We start from the raw sequence: 17,460 nt of genomic DNA, 5'->3' as shown, positions 1-17,460 counted from the left end.
TGTTTTCAATAAAAATTTATTCTGAAAAAATATAGACTTAATATAAAAATTTTATATTTATTTTAACATAGTTACAAATTTTATTTCTTCTATTAACCCATTTTTCATTTTTCAAACACAAATTTTAACCAATAAAAGACATTAAACGTGAACTCAAAACAAGATCAGAGAAAAGGGATTCGGTTATGTTGCATACCTTCCCTTTGAACACAGTTATTTATCTGAGTTAAATGATAAACAGACAGGAACATTGTGTACGCTTACGTCTTTTTTAAAAGTAAAGAAACATTTTAAATTAGTTGCTTAACCCCTTGCTATGATATTGGATAGCTAACTAAAAGATGAACATATAATTTAATAAATAGTTTTTAACTTATATCATTAACCAAATTAAAACTATAACAATAAGAAAATAAATGCGAATACTATTGTATCTAACTACCAAGCCCTACTTTTGATAAATGTACTTAACAAAGCATGTGTTGAAGCTATATTTAAGAAAATGTCAATCTAATGTTTATGTGAGGGCGTTAATACCTGGAAGATTAAAAAAGGGCGTTATCGCGGGCGTACGTAAATGACGTCATCATATCATGATGTTTTCAAACGTTTATATTTCGTCCATTTAATTAAAGTTTCTGGTGAACGATATAAAAATAAAAGTTTTGCGAACAAATCTTCTTCTAGCTTCAGCTCTTTGCTTTCACGCACCATGTAAATCTCCAGACATAACTTTAAGACTCTGTTTACATTGGGTAACTCATCAAACATGATACGATACGATATAGAGGTGAAGAATAAACGAACAAATTTACCAACCAACCACACAAAACCAACATACAAACCAATTATCCTGAAAACGAAAAATATACAGTAGCTATAGGGTTCAAATTAGGGTAGGGGCAAAAAAGGCCAAAATGTCGTTCAAAACTACTTAAAAATGTTAAATGAAATGTTAGATGTGTACGCATGCCTTTAAAATAAAAAACACATTAATGCTTGGTACAGTTTTATTTTACAAATTTTTGATCGTCTTGAGAGTTTGATCTATCGCCAGTTGTCCGTACACATGTTAAATCAGAGGACATTAATGATTCACATACCCTTTATTAGCAAAAAATGACAGGTGCAGTGGTGGAACCAAATCATTCAAAGCGATAATCTCTAAGTAACCAGATTTCTTTGAAAACAGTGGCTTCGGTTCTTCTTGTACAATATCCCACCATTCCACCTGCGTGGTGTTCAAGTGTGGGGCAATTCCACGACGCAATATTAATTTTGAATTCACATAACAACCACGACCGATCCATGAGACCGGTTTGACCGGACCCGACGCTGGAACTTGCATAAAGGTCGGAAATAAATCCGGAATAGAACTAAACAAAAAAAAAGATTACTGCTGAAGACTAAGAATAGTTTGAAGCTAAAGATTCTAAAAAGAAAACAAACAAACAAACAACTATTCATAAACCCCAAACTTACATTTCTCCATCACCAGAAGGACTTCTTAACACTTTAGCGAGTTTTTGTCTCATAGGATCGCCCGGAGGCATCGGTCTTACTGTTACACCGGACACCGATTCTTGCACAATGGTGGTTTGCGTCGTATTCGGTTCTCTAAGAAAAACATAATGCGCAGAATTTTTAGGATTGCGTTGAACAAAAATTGCAACAAAGTAGCCTTTTTTATATGTCGGACATTTTTTCCAACTAGAACAAACATTTTGGTCCCTGACAGCTTTTCTTTCCCATATCCCGTCTCTATCTCGAACAATTTGTAAATTTAAATATGTATGACAAATTTTTAAAACACTCTGCGGTGGTGTGCGATTGATAAGGTTTAGTTGGATAAGAAGACGGGAAAATTTTGATATTACCTGTTAAATACATATTTAAAGCGCAGTGAAATGCTTGCGTTCGATTCCAAATCTTTGATCAGGAAGTCCCGCGATGGAGGGCTGATGGTCCATATCGCGCTCGAGTTGCTAATCACTTGTATACGCACGATATTGCCAGTTTTTTTATAGTCCTGTATACCCTGCTCAATCTAAAACATAAGATGATACTTTCAGACTGCTCAATATAAAACATAAGATGATACTTTCACACTGCTCAATCTAAAACATAAGATGATACTTTCAGACTGCGACATAGGACTGAAGTAAAATATTTAGAAGGTAGTTATGTTTGTAAGTTTTAAATTCTTAAATCTTAAAAAAATTTGAGATATCCCTCTTTTGCAGAACTTTAATAAAATCAGTGAGTTCAGACGAATTCAGTGGTCACACTTACTTTATTAAAATCCCAATTTGTGTCTTTTTCTTTCACATTCCAATCTTTAATTCTTGCGATCAAGCTGTTAATTTCTCGCGATTTCAACTCTTTTAAATATTGTTGTTGAGTCGAAACTTTGAACAATGGCTAGAAAGGTGAAGATTATATTTAGGCTGACTTCTCGCTCTTTGAAACTTGTGGAAGTACGCAAAGAAATTCTTTATTGAACCATTTAAATGTAAGAACACTTGTCTGTTTACGGGGGAGTGTATTGGTTTTTACTCATTCTTTTCCGAAAAAAAAAAACAATTCGATATTCTCGTCTCCCGTCAATTTGATGTTACGTATTAGAGCAGTGCCTCACGTCTATATTAAAACATTGTTAACCATTTCGAACAGCATGAAGGAGTATTAAAACCACAAGGTTTTTCTTGTTTAAGATTTTCAATAATACGTATTTTGGATAAAAACGACAAAATGAAGAATTGATAATAATGAATCGAGTAGGCTTTTTTTATTTCGTAGAAGAGTTCCAAAAGCGCAGAATTTAATCTCCCTGTTTCTACTAGTTGCCAGCTACACTAGCAAAATGAAAGGTGATATCAAATAACTTAAACAATAACTCCACATACCTGGTATCCACCTACAGTGAGAGTAAACGTCACTTCAACAGGGCGATTCGAGATGTAAGCTGAGTTAATGAAAGACATCAATAACAACGGAAACCAAATGACGACTATCAGTAACGTGACCAAAATTCCACCAATCAACCATTTGCTTGATGACCAATATGGCATGCCACGTGGGTGAGGCCATGTCTAAATAAACATATGTGAGAATAAAAAACAAACAAACCGCGCAAGAACTCTTTTCTACATAGGTGAATTTTTTCACCTATGTATACACGCTATACAGATTAACTATCTCTATATGAGTTCATCACTAACACATTGCCGCACGTAGTTTAGTGGGTTCGTTTGCAGCTCCCAGTCCTGAGGACCGCAGATCGAATCCCGCTCACTGCCAGGCGGTATGTTAGTGATAAACGAAGTAGTTCTTTATCAATATAACTTCTTTTCTAATGAAGACAACTCTCAGACTAAGGGTCACATCAAAATTACAACAAAGAGGATACATATTTGGCGAAATTCCAGCTAAGAATCTATTTCAGTTTTAATTTTTATTTTTTGATAATACAAGAATACATTTTGAGATTCAATCATTTAAATTTGAAAATAATTTTTGGTTAATAATATCAAAAAACTTCGCGAATTTTTCCAATTCATAAATGTTCTCTTCGCGAAAATTTTTGCACTGAAAGTAACCAAAACACTCTCACAACACAACTAACCTTCTCTGAATCTCTCCAACACTTTAGGATAAACACATTCGCGTAAATATCTTCCATTTTCAACCAATGACTTAAAGTTAACGTGGTTTTCGTACATACCCAATCCAATACACTTCTCAATTCCAACAGGAACGGGATAGCTTGAATACTAAAAGACAATAAAAAATTTAGTGCAATATATAAGATGTTTTAAACTAATGATCCAATCTCGAGATATGTCCTAAAAACATATTTTAGGACCGTATTTGCTCATTTTGCACAAAAATCCGTCATTTTTGAGCCAATAAAACTTTTCTCGGAAAACTGACTTCGTCATATTTGAGGGTCTAGTGTTCTCTACCTTTGTCCAAAAAATCAGAAAAATTTAAAATACCCAATTCTAAAAAAAAGCTGGTAGCGGAAGTGCGCACGGACGGCCACATTTTATAAGACCTCATCTGTACCAGGTAGTTCAAAAAACGGGGTAACTCATACACATCATAAAAAGGTGTGTCCAGTCACAAAAGAATAGTTTATCCATGCACAAACTCACCCTTGAAACAAGATACCGCTAGTCACAGTGTAATTTTTTGTTAAGAAATTTCCCAAAATACGTGTAGGATAGCCACATCTCACTTGATACGCTGATAATCCAAAGTAGATACATTGAAACAAGTACATAAAGATAGCTGGCACGTTTTGTGTGAAGGTCCTGCGTTGAAAAATGAACATACATGCAGGAATGATGGAAAAAATAGAGAAGGTATAAAAGAAATTATAAAGCACAATATATGTGGATTTTATAACAATTGGAAAGCTATCACCACGTTATTTAAGCGTACAACAACTTCATACATTTAACCAAAAAAACGTAAGTCAACACAGAAACCAGTACCTCTGGCCTCACTTACTATGAGAATATATAACTAACCTTTGTGTTATCTGAGGTACTACGACAAACAAGAAGATATGAAACAAAAACACAAGTATGACCAGATAAATGAGCTTAGCGAGTACTTGTTTCTTCATGTACAAGAATCTAAAAAAAGATGAACAGTGAGCAAGAAATATAACTTCACTTTTTACTTCTAAGTTTCGCTGAATTCTGTTACAGAAAGTATACCCCAACACAGACATTATATTCAAGAGTCGTAAAAGTACATCAACACAAAATAATCATTAAAAACTTCAATCAAAATGTCGAAACTACATCGTTTAGCGGCCGTAAAAGTTTAACTGTTTATCTGTAGGTACCACTATTAAAAATGTGCAAGTTGTAATGTTAAGCACGTGTTTGCCAGGCGTTAAAATGTTTGAAAATAAAAGGATTGTGCTGAGGCCAAAAACAGATCCGTTTCGTCAAATTAAATAACTTGTTCTGCCTACTTAGTAAACTTTGACAAGTTAAACACGCGAATGTCGTATACAGTGTACATAGCTGTACATTTTGTTACCAGTTGTACACACATAGCTATGTTAATCAAGTAATAAGCAGGTTTGAACATACTACTTAGTATCATTTGTCTAAGCAAGTCAATGCAAATAAGTCTTGAACAACTGGCTTTTGTCAAAATGAGTAAAGCTCACTGAGTAAAAAACTCTCCTCTTACCTGTCGAGAACAATGAGCAAAAATTGCGATAATAACATGTACAGAAATGTTTTTGGGACCTAAAAAAAGAAATGGTATGAATTAGTAGATGTATCAATGCTGGATTTATTGCAGAACACAAATATGCTCACGTAGCACTTTTATGTGGAATATTTCCTTACGTTATTCTCTTCTATAATCTTTGCAAAGTTTGATTTGGAATCCTAAAGAAAACAGACACGGCCTGTTAAAATGAAGATACATATGTTTTAAAAACTACATATATGAACATGTGTATAAAAGAAGGACCTGATTCGAAGAAAACGCAGACCAGCCTGACAAGATGATCACAAAGACAATGAACTGTGCGCTAAACATCCATGCGTAGACATCCACAGCACCGGTACCGACACCAGGATCCAACATTCTTTGTATAAAGCGTTTGATATTGCTAAGAACACTATAAGGAAATGTTTTTTTTGTTTTGTTATGACTGCATAGACTACATGAAAGTCTCTGCTTTTTAGGTCGCGCAGGGGAACACGACTTTCGTTCAAGAAACAAAGGATACAAAAAAAAACTGAATAGGTCGAAGGGTTTTCATTCAAAAGTGTGAAAAAGGATTCCAAAAGCCATCCGAAAGTGGGTATGTATAGCAACACACAATATACCAATAATGCTGGTCAATTTTGATTAAAAAACCAAAAAGTGTTGGCCAACACTTTGTGGGTGTTCTTTTCTTTGCCCACATCGAAACAGTATGTTACTCAACAAATGTTGACAACCTATGCTGGCCTAAATGTTGTCTCGATTTGCTGTGAACTCTTCGGCTACTGATAGGTAAAATTTGCATCATGCAGAAACCATGTCTTTTTTTTGAGTAATATCTGTTTTTGTTCTGATGAGAGATCAGGGCAAAATAATAAAGGGATACCTTTGTTTGGGTTGTATTGATGCTCTGCTCATATTAGAATTAAAACGTGAATCTCTCGTAGAAGCTTGTGACATATCACTGAGTAAATGAACATCGGAAGGAGGAACAACATTCTCCTCATCTTCTAAAACAGAATTTGTAGCAGACCAAACTTATTATACAGAAGTGAGTTGATATACAACCGCAATCGGTAAAAAAACGAAACAAATGGCACAATGACAGTTTTTCGGGATTTTTTTTAAAATTGGCAAAAACCATCAACTCGCCAATACTATCTATTATAGAAATAGCCGAAAATACAACTCGCAGGAACAGAGCAAAATCCTTGTCACTGATTGTACTCACAGTAAGAACAATTGTACTGAAGCAAATCTACTCCTCCCTAGGAATTTCTATTACTTAAAAAATGCTACGCGTCTCAAGTGTTGCACAAGGGTTATCTTTATGCATCTTGATGTGAAAATGCTGGACCAACTTGAGAACGTGCAACACAACACTTTACACGTAGGATGTAAATTATTTGGGAATAGTATTTTAACAAAAATTAACAGTTACTAATAAACTCAAAAATTTTAAATCCCCCTATTTTTTGGTCGGTTTTAAAACTCCCCAGGTTTTTCTGATTTCCTCACAACTCTGCTTTGTGGCGGAGATGGTGTAGTAGTAGAGCATTCGGCTTGTAATCATAAGGTTTCAGGTTCGTGTCCTCACTCTGGCGTACTTTAAATATAGTGTTGTCAGTCCATTTAGTGCCATCTACTGACCGCCAATTGGCTTGTGTGGTAGGCAAGCAAGTTAGTGCAATGCTATACGTATCTCTAGCAGTAATGTAACATAGTGAAATCAGAGGGGAGGAAAAGCCAGCCGTTAGGATGGAATCCCCAAGGACGGTAAAACTACCCGGTACTTACTTTGCACGAGCTGGCGACACGACTAACGTCGATAACCATAACTAATAAAACAGCAAAACTTTTAAACAAAGAAATGACTTACTGTTTGGTATTACACGTGGACTTGTGTCCTCCTCGTCACTCCACGATTTTTCTCGCCACAAACCGTGTGCCTAAACGTGTTGATAGTGAATTATATTTATTTAGTTAGTAGATATAACCGTAACATAAAACAATATGCATGCAAAGGAACTGAAAATATCGAAAGATAATCTTAAATTTCAAAAGAACCAATCCTTGGCATTCCACGCAATTGCTATTGTTGTGGACAACACGTACTGTCTTGATAAGCGGTTTATATTAAACACCAAGCCGGATATTCTGTGAACATGGGTACAGATTGAATATAACTGGTGTTACCTTTAAAGCAAATCGATGGAAAAACAAGCCAAGCAACAGCAACAGGTCACACACTGATGAGTACTGGTTTCTCTCGATACCAAATATTCGGGGTGGACACAATGGACTCTTTGCTTCCTTTACATCATAATATTCACATTCATTAAAGTTTTTGTCTTCTGGAAACTGGAACTGAAAGACGTACTTGATTACAATGACTAACTCCACATACGTTATGACAGTGATCCAGAAACGTTTAGTTGGCCGTGGGATGGAGAGCATACCCCAAAAGAAAACAAAGAAGGGTAAGGGCATGGAAAGTACGCAAGCGTAGTACATATGATTGATGATCATGAGTGAGTAACAAAGTAAGTCTGTATTTGCAAGCAGGGCGTAATAAAACGCGACAGCCAGACGAACGCCACACGAGTCTGTTTTCTTCCAGGAAACTTTCTCATCCTCCGATGGAACGACGGACCACGTGTCGCTGTCATCATCATCCTTGTTGCTGGAGGTTGACAACTGCTGAAATGCAAGAGAAGTCAGGAATATAAACTACGCTGGATGATGCATACTTTGAAGGGGCTACAAAACGATTCAATAAGCTCAATTCCCGCACATTCCGAAGAATGGCGTATAATAAAAGGACCACTTAAAAGGTCAAGGTGCAAGAAATTATACACACTTTAGAATCATACAGACGTGTAGACAACATGTTTATGAATAATTACGTTTATAATGAATTTGCTCCTTTTTTATTTTATAAAAAAGTTTTTCCCTCATTATTCTTTTGGTGGTTTTTTTGGTAGCTACGGTTTGTAAAATATATCGGTAAATCGTAAGTTTGTTTCGACGAGGAAACAGAGACAACACGAGGAGCTGTATTGGTTAAAAATGACATGTTACTGGCTTGAAAAAGGTAATTAATACCTCTAAAAAGATTTTAAAGTGATTGTTGTTGCGCCGACGGGCTTTATGTTAAAAAACTTTCGAAAGATATAGTTAGGTAGCTAGTTCAATGAGTTTGAAGCTTATTTTATTAGAAAACTTAAGTTAAAAGCAAGGTAAATACTTATATCGAATAAATTAGTCTTGAAAATGTGGTACATAATGTTGATTTGAAATCCCCTTGTAGACTTAATGTTTTCAAATATGTCGATTGTGAAATCCACATAATAGAACTTACACGATCAGCATCTGCATTTTTTACATCAGTTTTACCATTTTTTGATGCAACGATTTCAGTTTGCAGTTGACTTCGTGCTCTCTCTTTTCTCTCTTCTGTCAGCTGTGAAGTGATGTAGCGATAATCCTTTGAAGTTTCATTTAAAAAGTTAGTCGCATTATTTGCAAGATGTTTAAAAAACGAGGAACTTGTGTGTAGATACTCCTTCAGCTTCTCCTTGAAAGATGTTTGGACATCCTCGGTTTGATCGATTGTATTCTCGGGTGTGATGAGAGAAATTTCCGAACTTTGCTCACTACGTTTGTGATGTTTCGGTCGACGTAAACGTAAACCATCGGTTTGCTCAGCACGTGTTGCATCTTCTACAAGAAGTACATTACACATTCCTTTCAGTTTAAAGCTCACTTTACATTACACATTCCTTTCAGTTTAAAGCCCACTTAAAATACTACTAAATCTAAATTTATGCCCCATCTTTTGCAATGCCTTATTCAATGTTGGGTTAATTTGCAACTATGCTCTCGTACTATACTATGCAGGTTACAAAAGCGATTTTTTGAAGTACAGGAATTTAAAACCGTCAAGAAATAAGTAGAAAACATGGGACAGAGTAAGTCACTCTTCTTAGCAGATCAATGTAAAAACGTTTATTATAATTCACCATAAAATTATTATCACCTTGATCCGCAGCAAGAGTTGAGTCTTCCATCGTGTCTTTTTCAACAGGAACCTCTTGTTGTTCTGATGTTTCTTGTGGCACACTTGTGGTTGTCAAATCTCCTTCCGTACTTCTCTCCTCTTCTTCGTCATCTTTTAAATCACTATCAGAATCTGTTTCTGAATCTTCGAATAGATAATAATCGCCAGCATATATCGCTAACAATATAAAAAGTAGAAATGTCAAATCCTCACCAAAGCTGGTAACGGATGTCCAAATATCTTTTTGTATATTTACCTTCGTAATGAGACAGTGGTTCTTGTGCTTTTGGATTCAATTCCGCTAAACGTCGTTTTAGTTTGGATACCCTAGAAAGAGTATTAAGAATTTACATTTATTCACATTCACTCTTGCTTGCTTAACATCAGTAATTTTGACTCACTTTGTCCTGATCAATTGCATCTTTTTCTTATCTCTCTGGATTGACTCATTGAGACGGATAAGTAATCGCTCTTCGACCAATTGAGCACCTCTAAAAGAAAACCATTATTTTGCTAATTAAATGACATTCCGACACTGCTAACATTAACAGTAGAATACAAAACACGAATGTACGTACAGGAATCAGGGCTACCATAAAAAATTCTTAAATATAATTGGGAAATTAGGTAAGATTTCCTCAAAAAAAATATGAAAATTAGGAAAGATTTCACTGAAATGTAGGAAAATAAGAAATAATTTCTAAAATTTTTACCAATGTGTCTAGTAATTTCAAGAAAATACGGTGGACATAACGCTCATCTCATTATATCATACATTAGTGAATCAATGAAGACCAAGGAGAACTAAGTATTACCATATTCAAACAAAACACTGCTGAAGATATTAATACACAAAATATTGACTCATTAAAAGATTTCAAAACAGTGGCATAAAAGACAGTGACAATTTAGGAAATTTAGGATAATTTAAAATATTTTAGGAAAAATTAGGACTAATGGGAGCCTTGAGGAATACTAAAACACTTCATACACAAATACAAAGAAAGTACTATAACACCCAACGCACCTGTACGCTATCTCTGATTGTTTTCTATGTTCTCGTATGACATATTTAAAATATGTCGAATTAAAGATACGGTATTGGATAAGGGCGACAATAAAACACACTGAGTCCATCAGTAAACCAGTGTCTGTATTGCTATCCATACAGTCGATGGTCGGATGAATGTCGTAAGTGTCACTTCGCAGACAATAGAGGTTAAGCAGTTGAATGAGATAACAATCAGTCTCTTCGTAAATGTTTGAGACGAACACGCAGGATACGAGCTGTGGAGTAAATAATTATGAGAAATTCTACTACAGAGATAAATTTAAGACAATAGCCATTTGAAGGGACAAAAATCAGTAAGATATACAGATTTAGGCGACTTATAATGAAATTTGTACTTCGTCCCAAGTGAAGTGGAAATTTAAGCCTAACTTTACTGCCATCGTGTTTACATAAAAGTTTTTTACGCTCAGAAAGTGAAGCAACATTACGGATTGTAATTTCACATGCGCAGAAGCATTCAGTCAACCTAACTTTCACTTCAGTGCGTTTTCACAGTTATTTACACATGTAATGAAACTTCACTTTCGTCTGTCAGAAGTGAAATAAAACAGTAGTAAGTTTCACTTCAGGGGGTATTATGTAAACAGGCGAAAGCTGGCAACAGAGGCAGTAGTGAAACTCACATGTAACTCACGTCTAATTCTCTAGTGCTAAAGATCGCAATGTAACACGTTATTCAGAATTGAATAAATATATCGTATATGCCAGACTACAACCTGAAGGTCAAACCAAGAGAATGATTCAATAAGAACAGTAATCAACATATCGTATACCTGCAGCCAAACTTTGACAACTATTACAAAAAAATTGTACGCTATAAATGTTTTCCACCATCTTGTGATCGTCTTTCTTGGTCGCAAGTATAAGCCTTGTCCATGCCATAGGAAGAAGAAACAGCCGACAATGAAACCAGAGTTGAAGATACTGATTGTACTCTGTGCAGTGATATACACGATGCTCAGTGATAACCACAAGAATTGATCAAGCACTAGAATCTGTTAAGAAAAAATTTTTTAATAAACATATAAATTCCAATTTGTTTAGATGGAGTATAATTTCAAGTGATCAAGTGTGTTCTTATACGTTCGGAAAAAACCACATAAATGTGGTCTTTAAACTTAAAAACTTTGTTCTAAAATTTCTAAAGGTTCCGTCTTAGACAGAGATAAGATAAATTCAATGTCTTTACCTTTATAAAATCCAGCCATGTTTTGTTTCCTGTAAAATCCTGTGGTACATAAACTTCTTGTTTGGCTTCATAAGTTGTATTAGATGCTGTGTTGCTGTGTGATGGCTTTTTTTCATTTGTTTCTTCTTTAAAAACATTCGCTTGACAACATGCAACAAGAAATTGAAAGTAATCCGCTGGAATATAAGATAATTAAAATTAAAAATTAATAAATACTTTAAAAAAATGAAACATGAGTAAATTTTGGCAAATATACGCAAAATTTTGGCAGGTTATAGGTTGTTTGATATCACATATAAGATTATTTATAAAATTCACTAGAAATAAGTCACTCATCGCCCTTAGGTAATGGCTATGTGGAGAATGTCAGTTGTAAAGGGCTAAAATAGAGAACACTCTTTTATTCTTCTTTTCAGTTAAACAAGACTTAGTCAGATCTAAGCTCTATGGTGTTTATCAGTAAATAAAATTCCATCAAGTAACACCACAATGTACACGAATGGGTGTGTGACAATAGAAAGTGTGATTTACGTTGGAGAGTGCAGGCTTGTCGTGAAGAGTGCCAGGCTCCAATCTGACGTCTATGACCATACTGCAGATATTTTCATGGTTCAACAATTAGTTTTATTTACTATTAATAAAATTTATAAGAAAATTATACCTATTAACACGTACTGATCTTGAGGTTTCTGAATATCTGTTAAATAGAGCCATTGCACTAATGTTGAAGGATTAAGGTTGTCCCATGGGTAACCTGAAGTAAATTAAAACAGTCATACTATTATAAGAGCAATAAAACACTGTTTTGGAAACAACCCGGAGAATGGTGTGGAAATTCGGTATAGAAATAAGAACTGCTAGTACTGGTTTTTTGTTAAGAAAAGGGAACCGTCACTTTTGAGATGCTAAGAAACTGTTTTTTAAAAGGCTTGTAAAAATACGATCCTTTAATGCTCCTTATGAAATATGCAGTAAAAAAAGAGAGCTTGTTTACATAACACCCTTAAAGAAACTCAAACCGGTTTGAGTAATTTCTGTACACAGTGTTTTTTCGACAGATTTCATCGTTCGGTCAAAGTAGAACTCACATCCAGTGGCATGTTACTTCAGACAAATTGACCAAAGAGAATTTTCAAATTATATGCGCGATCTAACCTGGAGTGGAATGCGGCTTTCGATTGTGTGCATGTTTGAGAGTTGCAAACACAAATGTTGTTGCACCTCACAGGCCACCCCCGGCATTATATTTACAAGAAGTAATAGATCATACAGTCACAGTTTTGACTGCAGTGTAAAAAGTCAAATAGTGCTTGGATTGTCTGTCTCATATTTTACAAATCAAAAAAAAAAGATTTACAATGTGGCCTAACACTCGATGAAAGTGCACATATTCACGCATACACATACCATTGCACCAGCCAGGAGGCCATCCTAATATCAAGAGATATTGTAGGGGTAACATCACAGCCATATAGGGCACGTAGAATCTCCATAACTTGATAGCAGTTTTACGTTGTACAAACAAGAATGCTGCGACCCACAAAGAGTGAAGCACTGCAACGCCATCACCACGGAAACTCATACAAACTACCATTACCATCAAATTGATCTTAAAAATTAAACAAAAACTTGTTAAAAATCTACATTTATGGTGCAAATTACATATGATTTAGGAAATCTAAGTGTGGCTATTCAGTTATTTCTCAGAAGTTTAAAAATTTTGATACATTGCTACAAAAGGCCATTTTGTGTATGCCCTTAGAATCATTTTGATACAATTTTATTCCTATTATATTTAGTATTTTATCTTGAACGTTTAAAAGTTTAGATATAGTGTGAACATGCCGACCTGGGTGTTGGCGAAATCTTACTGAAAAAATAATATATTGTGGATATGTCAAACTTTTGTCGTTTTTTATTTATTAACATTGTTACTCATATGGATTGAACGCCAAAATTTTTCTGCATTGATATTTGGTCTACTTTGTGTGTACATTGTCTTACAGAGTGTTTTATTTATTTTTGAAAATATTACCTCCATTCCAAACAGTCTGAAAAAATGATTACAGAGATATTTCAGACAAGTGATAACGTTGTCATCAGCCATTTTGCGAGTGACATCATCAAAAAGTATTCCTGCCACAGGCACACTTTTCACATTCTTGCGATAGCGATACAATTCCTAGAAAAAGAGCATATCTTGAGGGTTAAAAGATAACAAGAGTTAAGTGACACCTCATGGGTCTTTTGCCAGAATAAAAATGAAATGAAAAGAAATGTTTTTAAAAATAAGAAATCTTTTGTGATGTGATTGTGATCTTTTGCATTTCTTATCAGACATTTTCTGAGAATAAAGTATAGCACTCATTATGAGAACAACTCATTTCATAAACATTCATAATTGATCATATACTAAACTTAAATACTTTATGGAATTAATAACAACATCAGAAAAAATTTGATGCAAATCAACTGTATTGACACACATTTCATGATACAATTGGATTCTTTATTAACAGAGAGATTTTAATAAAACAAAGTTTTTAAAGAAACTAACAACTTACCTGGTGATGTTTTATAACTTTCTCAAACACGATGAACAGCACAATAAATAGATAGCCCTATGAAAAGCAAAAATAACAAAACAATGTAAACAAAGGCTCAAAATTTGGGGTGTGATATTAAATACATTTTATACTATGCTTTACTGAACACAACATTATTATTGAAATTAACAAACTGCATTAAATTTAAAACATAGTTGTCCTACATTTCACAAAATAATATAATTCTTTAACTATTGTTGCATATTGTAGGCTTTAAAATTGTATAAAGAAAAATCAAAAATCTACATCACACAACAAAACACAAATTAAAAAACCTTATTATAAATAAATGGCAATAATAACTCACCCGTACATCTCTGGAGACCGCACCTGATTTGTGGAATCCTAACCACCACGCATTACTTACAAAGTGACTACCATTGGCAGGCTTCGGATAGGACTATGAATAAACACAAAGCTTTACTGTTCAAACAAGCCCACTAGTGAAAACCTATTATCTATATTCTTTAAAAAACTAAAAACGAATTAAAAGAACCCCTAAAACATCCTAGTTATAAGAAGATTTTTTATCACAAAATTGGGAAACGTAATAGGATGAAGTCTCATTATCCACAAGACATTACTCAATTTTTACATTGTAAATTTTAAAATACCTTTTATGGTAAGATACTCACCATGTTTCCACTTTTTGTGCAGTTTGTGTCCAACATATTTTCCTTTACAAATTCCAGTTGATAGAACATAAACACCAAAACAACAACAGATGACCATGCAATCATAACATAGTTTAAAAATCGATGGAGATATTCACTTGGCATTGCCATTGCAAGCAGTATTACAAATATTGCATTTATTGCAGACACCTAATAGAAATAAAAGTTAATAACCTTTTGGTTATTTAGTTACTGGGACTAAAACAGCTAAATTTTAAAAACAGCACAAATACAGTGGGTGTTATTCTTATGCTAATTGTGCAACTAAAACAATAAATTCATCCTTTTATATTCTCCAGTATGGGTTTGAACCTGCAAACCGCTGCACTGAATGCGGGCACTGACTACATGTGCACAGTACATTAAAAAACAACTACATCAATGACAACAACAATGTCGGACACAACAACAAAGAAGACAACACCAACTACAACATTAAAAACAAACTCCAAACAATAAAGTGGCATATGGGGAATACTAGTTCCTAACCTGCTGTACTACCACCAACATGACAACAAAACCAACAATATGAGGTGAATGTATCTCAACTATACGCCACAAAATAACAGTGGTTTCATGGTGCATCTTCCGAATTCTCTTTAACAACGAATCATCCAACTCGTCCTCACTTTCATCCGACATGCTTTCACCCATACCAGTAACAGTTGACAATGAAGAAATTGTTGATTGCTGACCTAATGTCTGATCAGTACAGGATCCAGTAAAACTGTTTGCAGACTGACTTTCATTTCTTTGTCTGCATTTCCTGTATCTTAGTAATCTGTTAATTTTCATCATTAATGGTTTGTGAAAGAAATGCAATTGAATGACAATAACAATTGAGAATATTGTTGGTATGAGTAACTCCAGAAGTAATCCTGATTTGCTTTGTTGTCTAAGACCAATATCAAACAACCTATAAGTTAAAAATAGACAGTAAAAACGAGGAAATATTTTAAAAGAAGTACACTGATAACATACTACATATAGGTTTTTTAATAAAAACAAACAGTGCTAACATGAAGAATGCCAACAACCAAATTAGAAATTTAAAACACTTGAATAATTATGACATGCTGTACTTAGACCTACACAAATTATACTCAACTACACACACCATACATTGCTTACAAAGTGACTACCATTAGCAGGCTTGGGACAGGACTAGGAGCTCTGAACTTATGTGAAAGGAAAAATAAGAACAGAAATTGGGTTTATTCGTTGAAAGTATAAATATTGTGTGATGCTGTCTAGATGAGTTTGGATTATTTTACCACTTTATATTTACGCTTCCTTAATATTTACTAATAATCTTACATACTTTCAGTCTAAATTCCTGAATTAAAAAATAAAAATAATTCCTTTATTATCCAAAAAACGATCTCATACAAACAACACACACTCACCATTGGTCACTAAGATGTGTTCCATTTGACCAATATTGATGCATATTATCGAACTGGTAGGTATAAATAGTTAACAGTATAACAATTGAATACACAACCATAAACCACCACAATGAGCGTAATATCGTTTTCCAGGTACGCAGTGAAAACTGAAATCAGTAATACGTTAGTCAGATCAACAAATATTCATAACATGTTCTTTATTTATTTATTCAATAGATCGAACAAGTGTTAAAATTACGAATTAAACTCATTTTACCTGGTAGACCACAAATCCCATTAAGAATATGACCATGTAAAATATCTGATATAAGGAGACGCTATTTTGTAACGCAACCAGCAAGAATGCAAAACAACACACAACAATCCAATATTTTGCTAACACGCTTTTAATCCATGCCATCATCTCTTTTGCGTCATCTGATGGTGTACCATGTTCCAGGTCGTCAGGGTTTAGAGCTAAAAGTAGGAAGTTGCACATATTTATCCATTGACAAGAACTACTAGAGAAAAAAATATTTGTAGCATCTTAATTATTCAGATCTTTTTTTATTCTTCAAAAGGCATGTTTCACTGACATTCACCATCCATAAGGTGCAAAAGTCAACATAGTCCGCATATATCATTTATAATGTTATTTCGTATTAGCATGCTATCAACATCAAGCTTTAAATTTAGTCATCATCTTTGGAAAGCAATTTACATGTATCTCAGTCCTCTGAATTAAGTTTCAATAAATCTTCTCTCCTCTCTTACTAAATGTACAAAGAAATAGTGCCATCAGAAAAAAAGATTCAATCAATCTAAATTTTCATAACTTTTATATAACACTATGTAGAAACATTTGTATATTTTTAATGAATAATTTATGTTTTCATCTTGGCTCGTTACTATTGGGCAGCAATGTTTATGTAAAATAAATGGTCTCAATGCAGTAAATATCTTGGCTCACAACCACTGACAGCGTTCATTTGTTTTTATTTTATTAGTAATTATATCATACCACTACGCTATGTCAAATATAGTTAATAAGTTACAGAATTAAGTTCTCAGTCAAACTTAAAGTAAAACACGATTCATATTCTCGTTGCTTCCAACAAAATAAACTAATTTGTTATCCACCCTTTGCTTTTTTTATCATGCAAAAATATTAACAAAATTAGTTGAAACCTTAAGTAAGGTTCATACTAGGTGTCCATCTATTTTGCAACA

General features: G+C 34.1%; 1 protein-coding gene across 3 annotated transcripts in view; it reads right to left on the bottom strand.

The window, feature by feature from the left end:
• LOC130614841 (piezo-type mechanosensitive ion channel component 2-like) overlaps positions 1 to 17,460 on the bottom strand; it is a 28,846-nt gene continuing 11,386 nt past the window's right edge. The window contains exons 12-42 of one of the 3 annotated variants that reach the window (XM_057436299.1): positions 16,508 to 16,707; positions 16,249 to 16,397; positions 15,332 to 15,758; positions 14,804 to 14,992; positions 14,476 to 14,568; positions 14,127 to 14,183; positions 13,598 to 13,744; positions 12,970 to 13,171; positions 12,224 to 12,316; positions 11,563 to 11,738; positions 11,147 to 11,368; positions 10,329 to 10,588; positions 9,703 to 9,792; positions 9,558 to 9,628; positions 9,281 to 9,478; positions 8,603 to 8,964; positions 7,438 to 7,941; positions 7,121 to 7,190; positions 6,128 to 6,251; positions 5,503 to 5,653; positions 5,376 to 5,417; positions 5,215 to 5,273; positions 4,536 to 4,643; positions 4,158 to 4,316; positions 3,626 to 3,773; positions 2,907 to 3,092; positions 2,293 to 2,421; positions 1,878 to 2,047; positions 1,483 to 1,617; positions 1,104 to 1,376; positions 1 to 853 (exon numbers count right to left, since the gene is read on the bottom strand). In XM_057436299.1, coding sequence (XP_057292282.1) covers positions 592 to 853; positions 1,104 to 1,376; positions 1,483 to 1,617; positions 1,878 to 2,047; positions 2,293 to 2,421; positions 2,907 to 3,092; positions 3,626 to 3,773; positions 4,158 to 4,316; positions 4,536 to 4,643; positions 5,215 to 5,273; positions 5,376 to 5,417; positions 5,503 to 5,653; positions 6,128 to 6,251; positions 7,121 to 7,190; positions 7,438 to 7,941; positions 8,603 to 8,964; positions 9,281 to 9,478; positions 9,558 to 9,628; positions 9,703 to 9,792; positions 10,329 to 10,588; positions 11,147 to 11,368; positions 11,563 to 11,738; positions 12,224 to 12,316; positions 12,970 to 13,171; positions 13,598 to 13,744; positions 14,127 to 14,183; positions 14,476 to 14,568; positions 14,804 to 14,992; positions 15,332 to 15,758; positions 16,249 to 16,397; positions 16,508 to 16,707 — 5,456 coding nt within the window. In that variant the 3' untranslated portion in view covers positions 1 to 591. The remainder of the gene's footprint in view (positions 854 to 1,103; positions 1,377 to 1,482; positions 1,618 to 1,877; positions 2,048 to 2,292; positions 2,422 to 2,906; positions 3,093 to 3,625; positions 3,774 to 4,157; positions 4,317 to 4,535; positions 4,644 to 5,214; positions 5,274 to 5,375; positions 5,418 to 5,502; positions 5,654 to 6,127; positions 6,252 to 7,120; positions 7,191 to 7,437; positions 7,942 to 8,602; positions 8,965 to 9,280; positions 9,479 to 9,557; positions 9,629 to 9,702; positions 9,793 to 10,328; positions 10,589 to 11,146; positions 11,369 to 11,562; positions 11,739 to 12,223; positions 12,317 to 12,969; positions 13,172 to 13,597; positions 13,745 to 14,126; positions 14,184 to 14,475; positions 14,569 to 14,803; positions 14,993 to 15,331; positions 15,759 to 16,248; positions 16,398 to 16,507; positions 16,708 to 17,460) is intronic. The other 2 variants (XM_057436301.1, XM_057436300.1) reach the window with 2 other exon arrangements.

Source organism: Hydractinia symbiolongicarpus, chromosome 11 (genome assembly GCF_029227915.1).
Source record: "Hydractinia symbiolongicarpus strain clone_291-10 chromosome 11, HSymV2.1, whole genome shotgun sequence".
NCBI lineage: Eukaryota > Metazoa > Cnidaria > Hydrozoa > Anthoathecata > Hydractiniidae > Hydractinia > Hydractinia symbiolongicarpus.
This window is presented reverse-complemented; position numbering and strand designations above follow the sequence as displayed.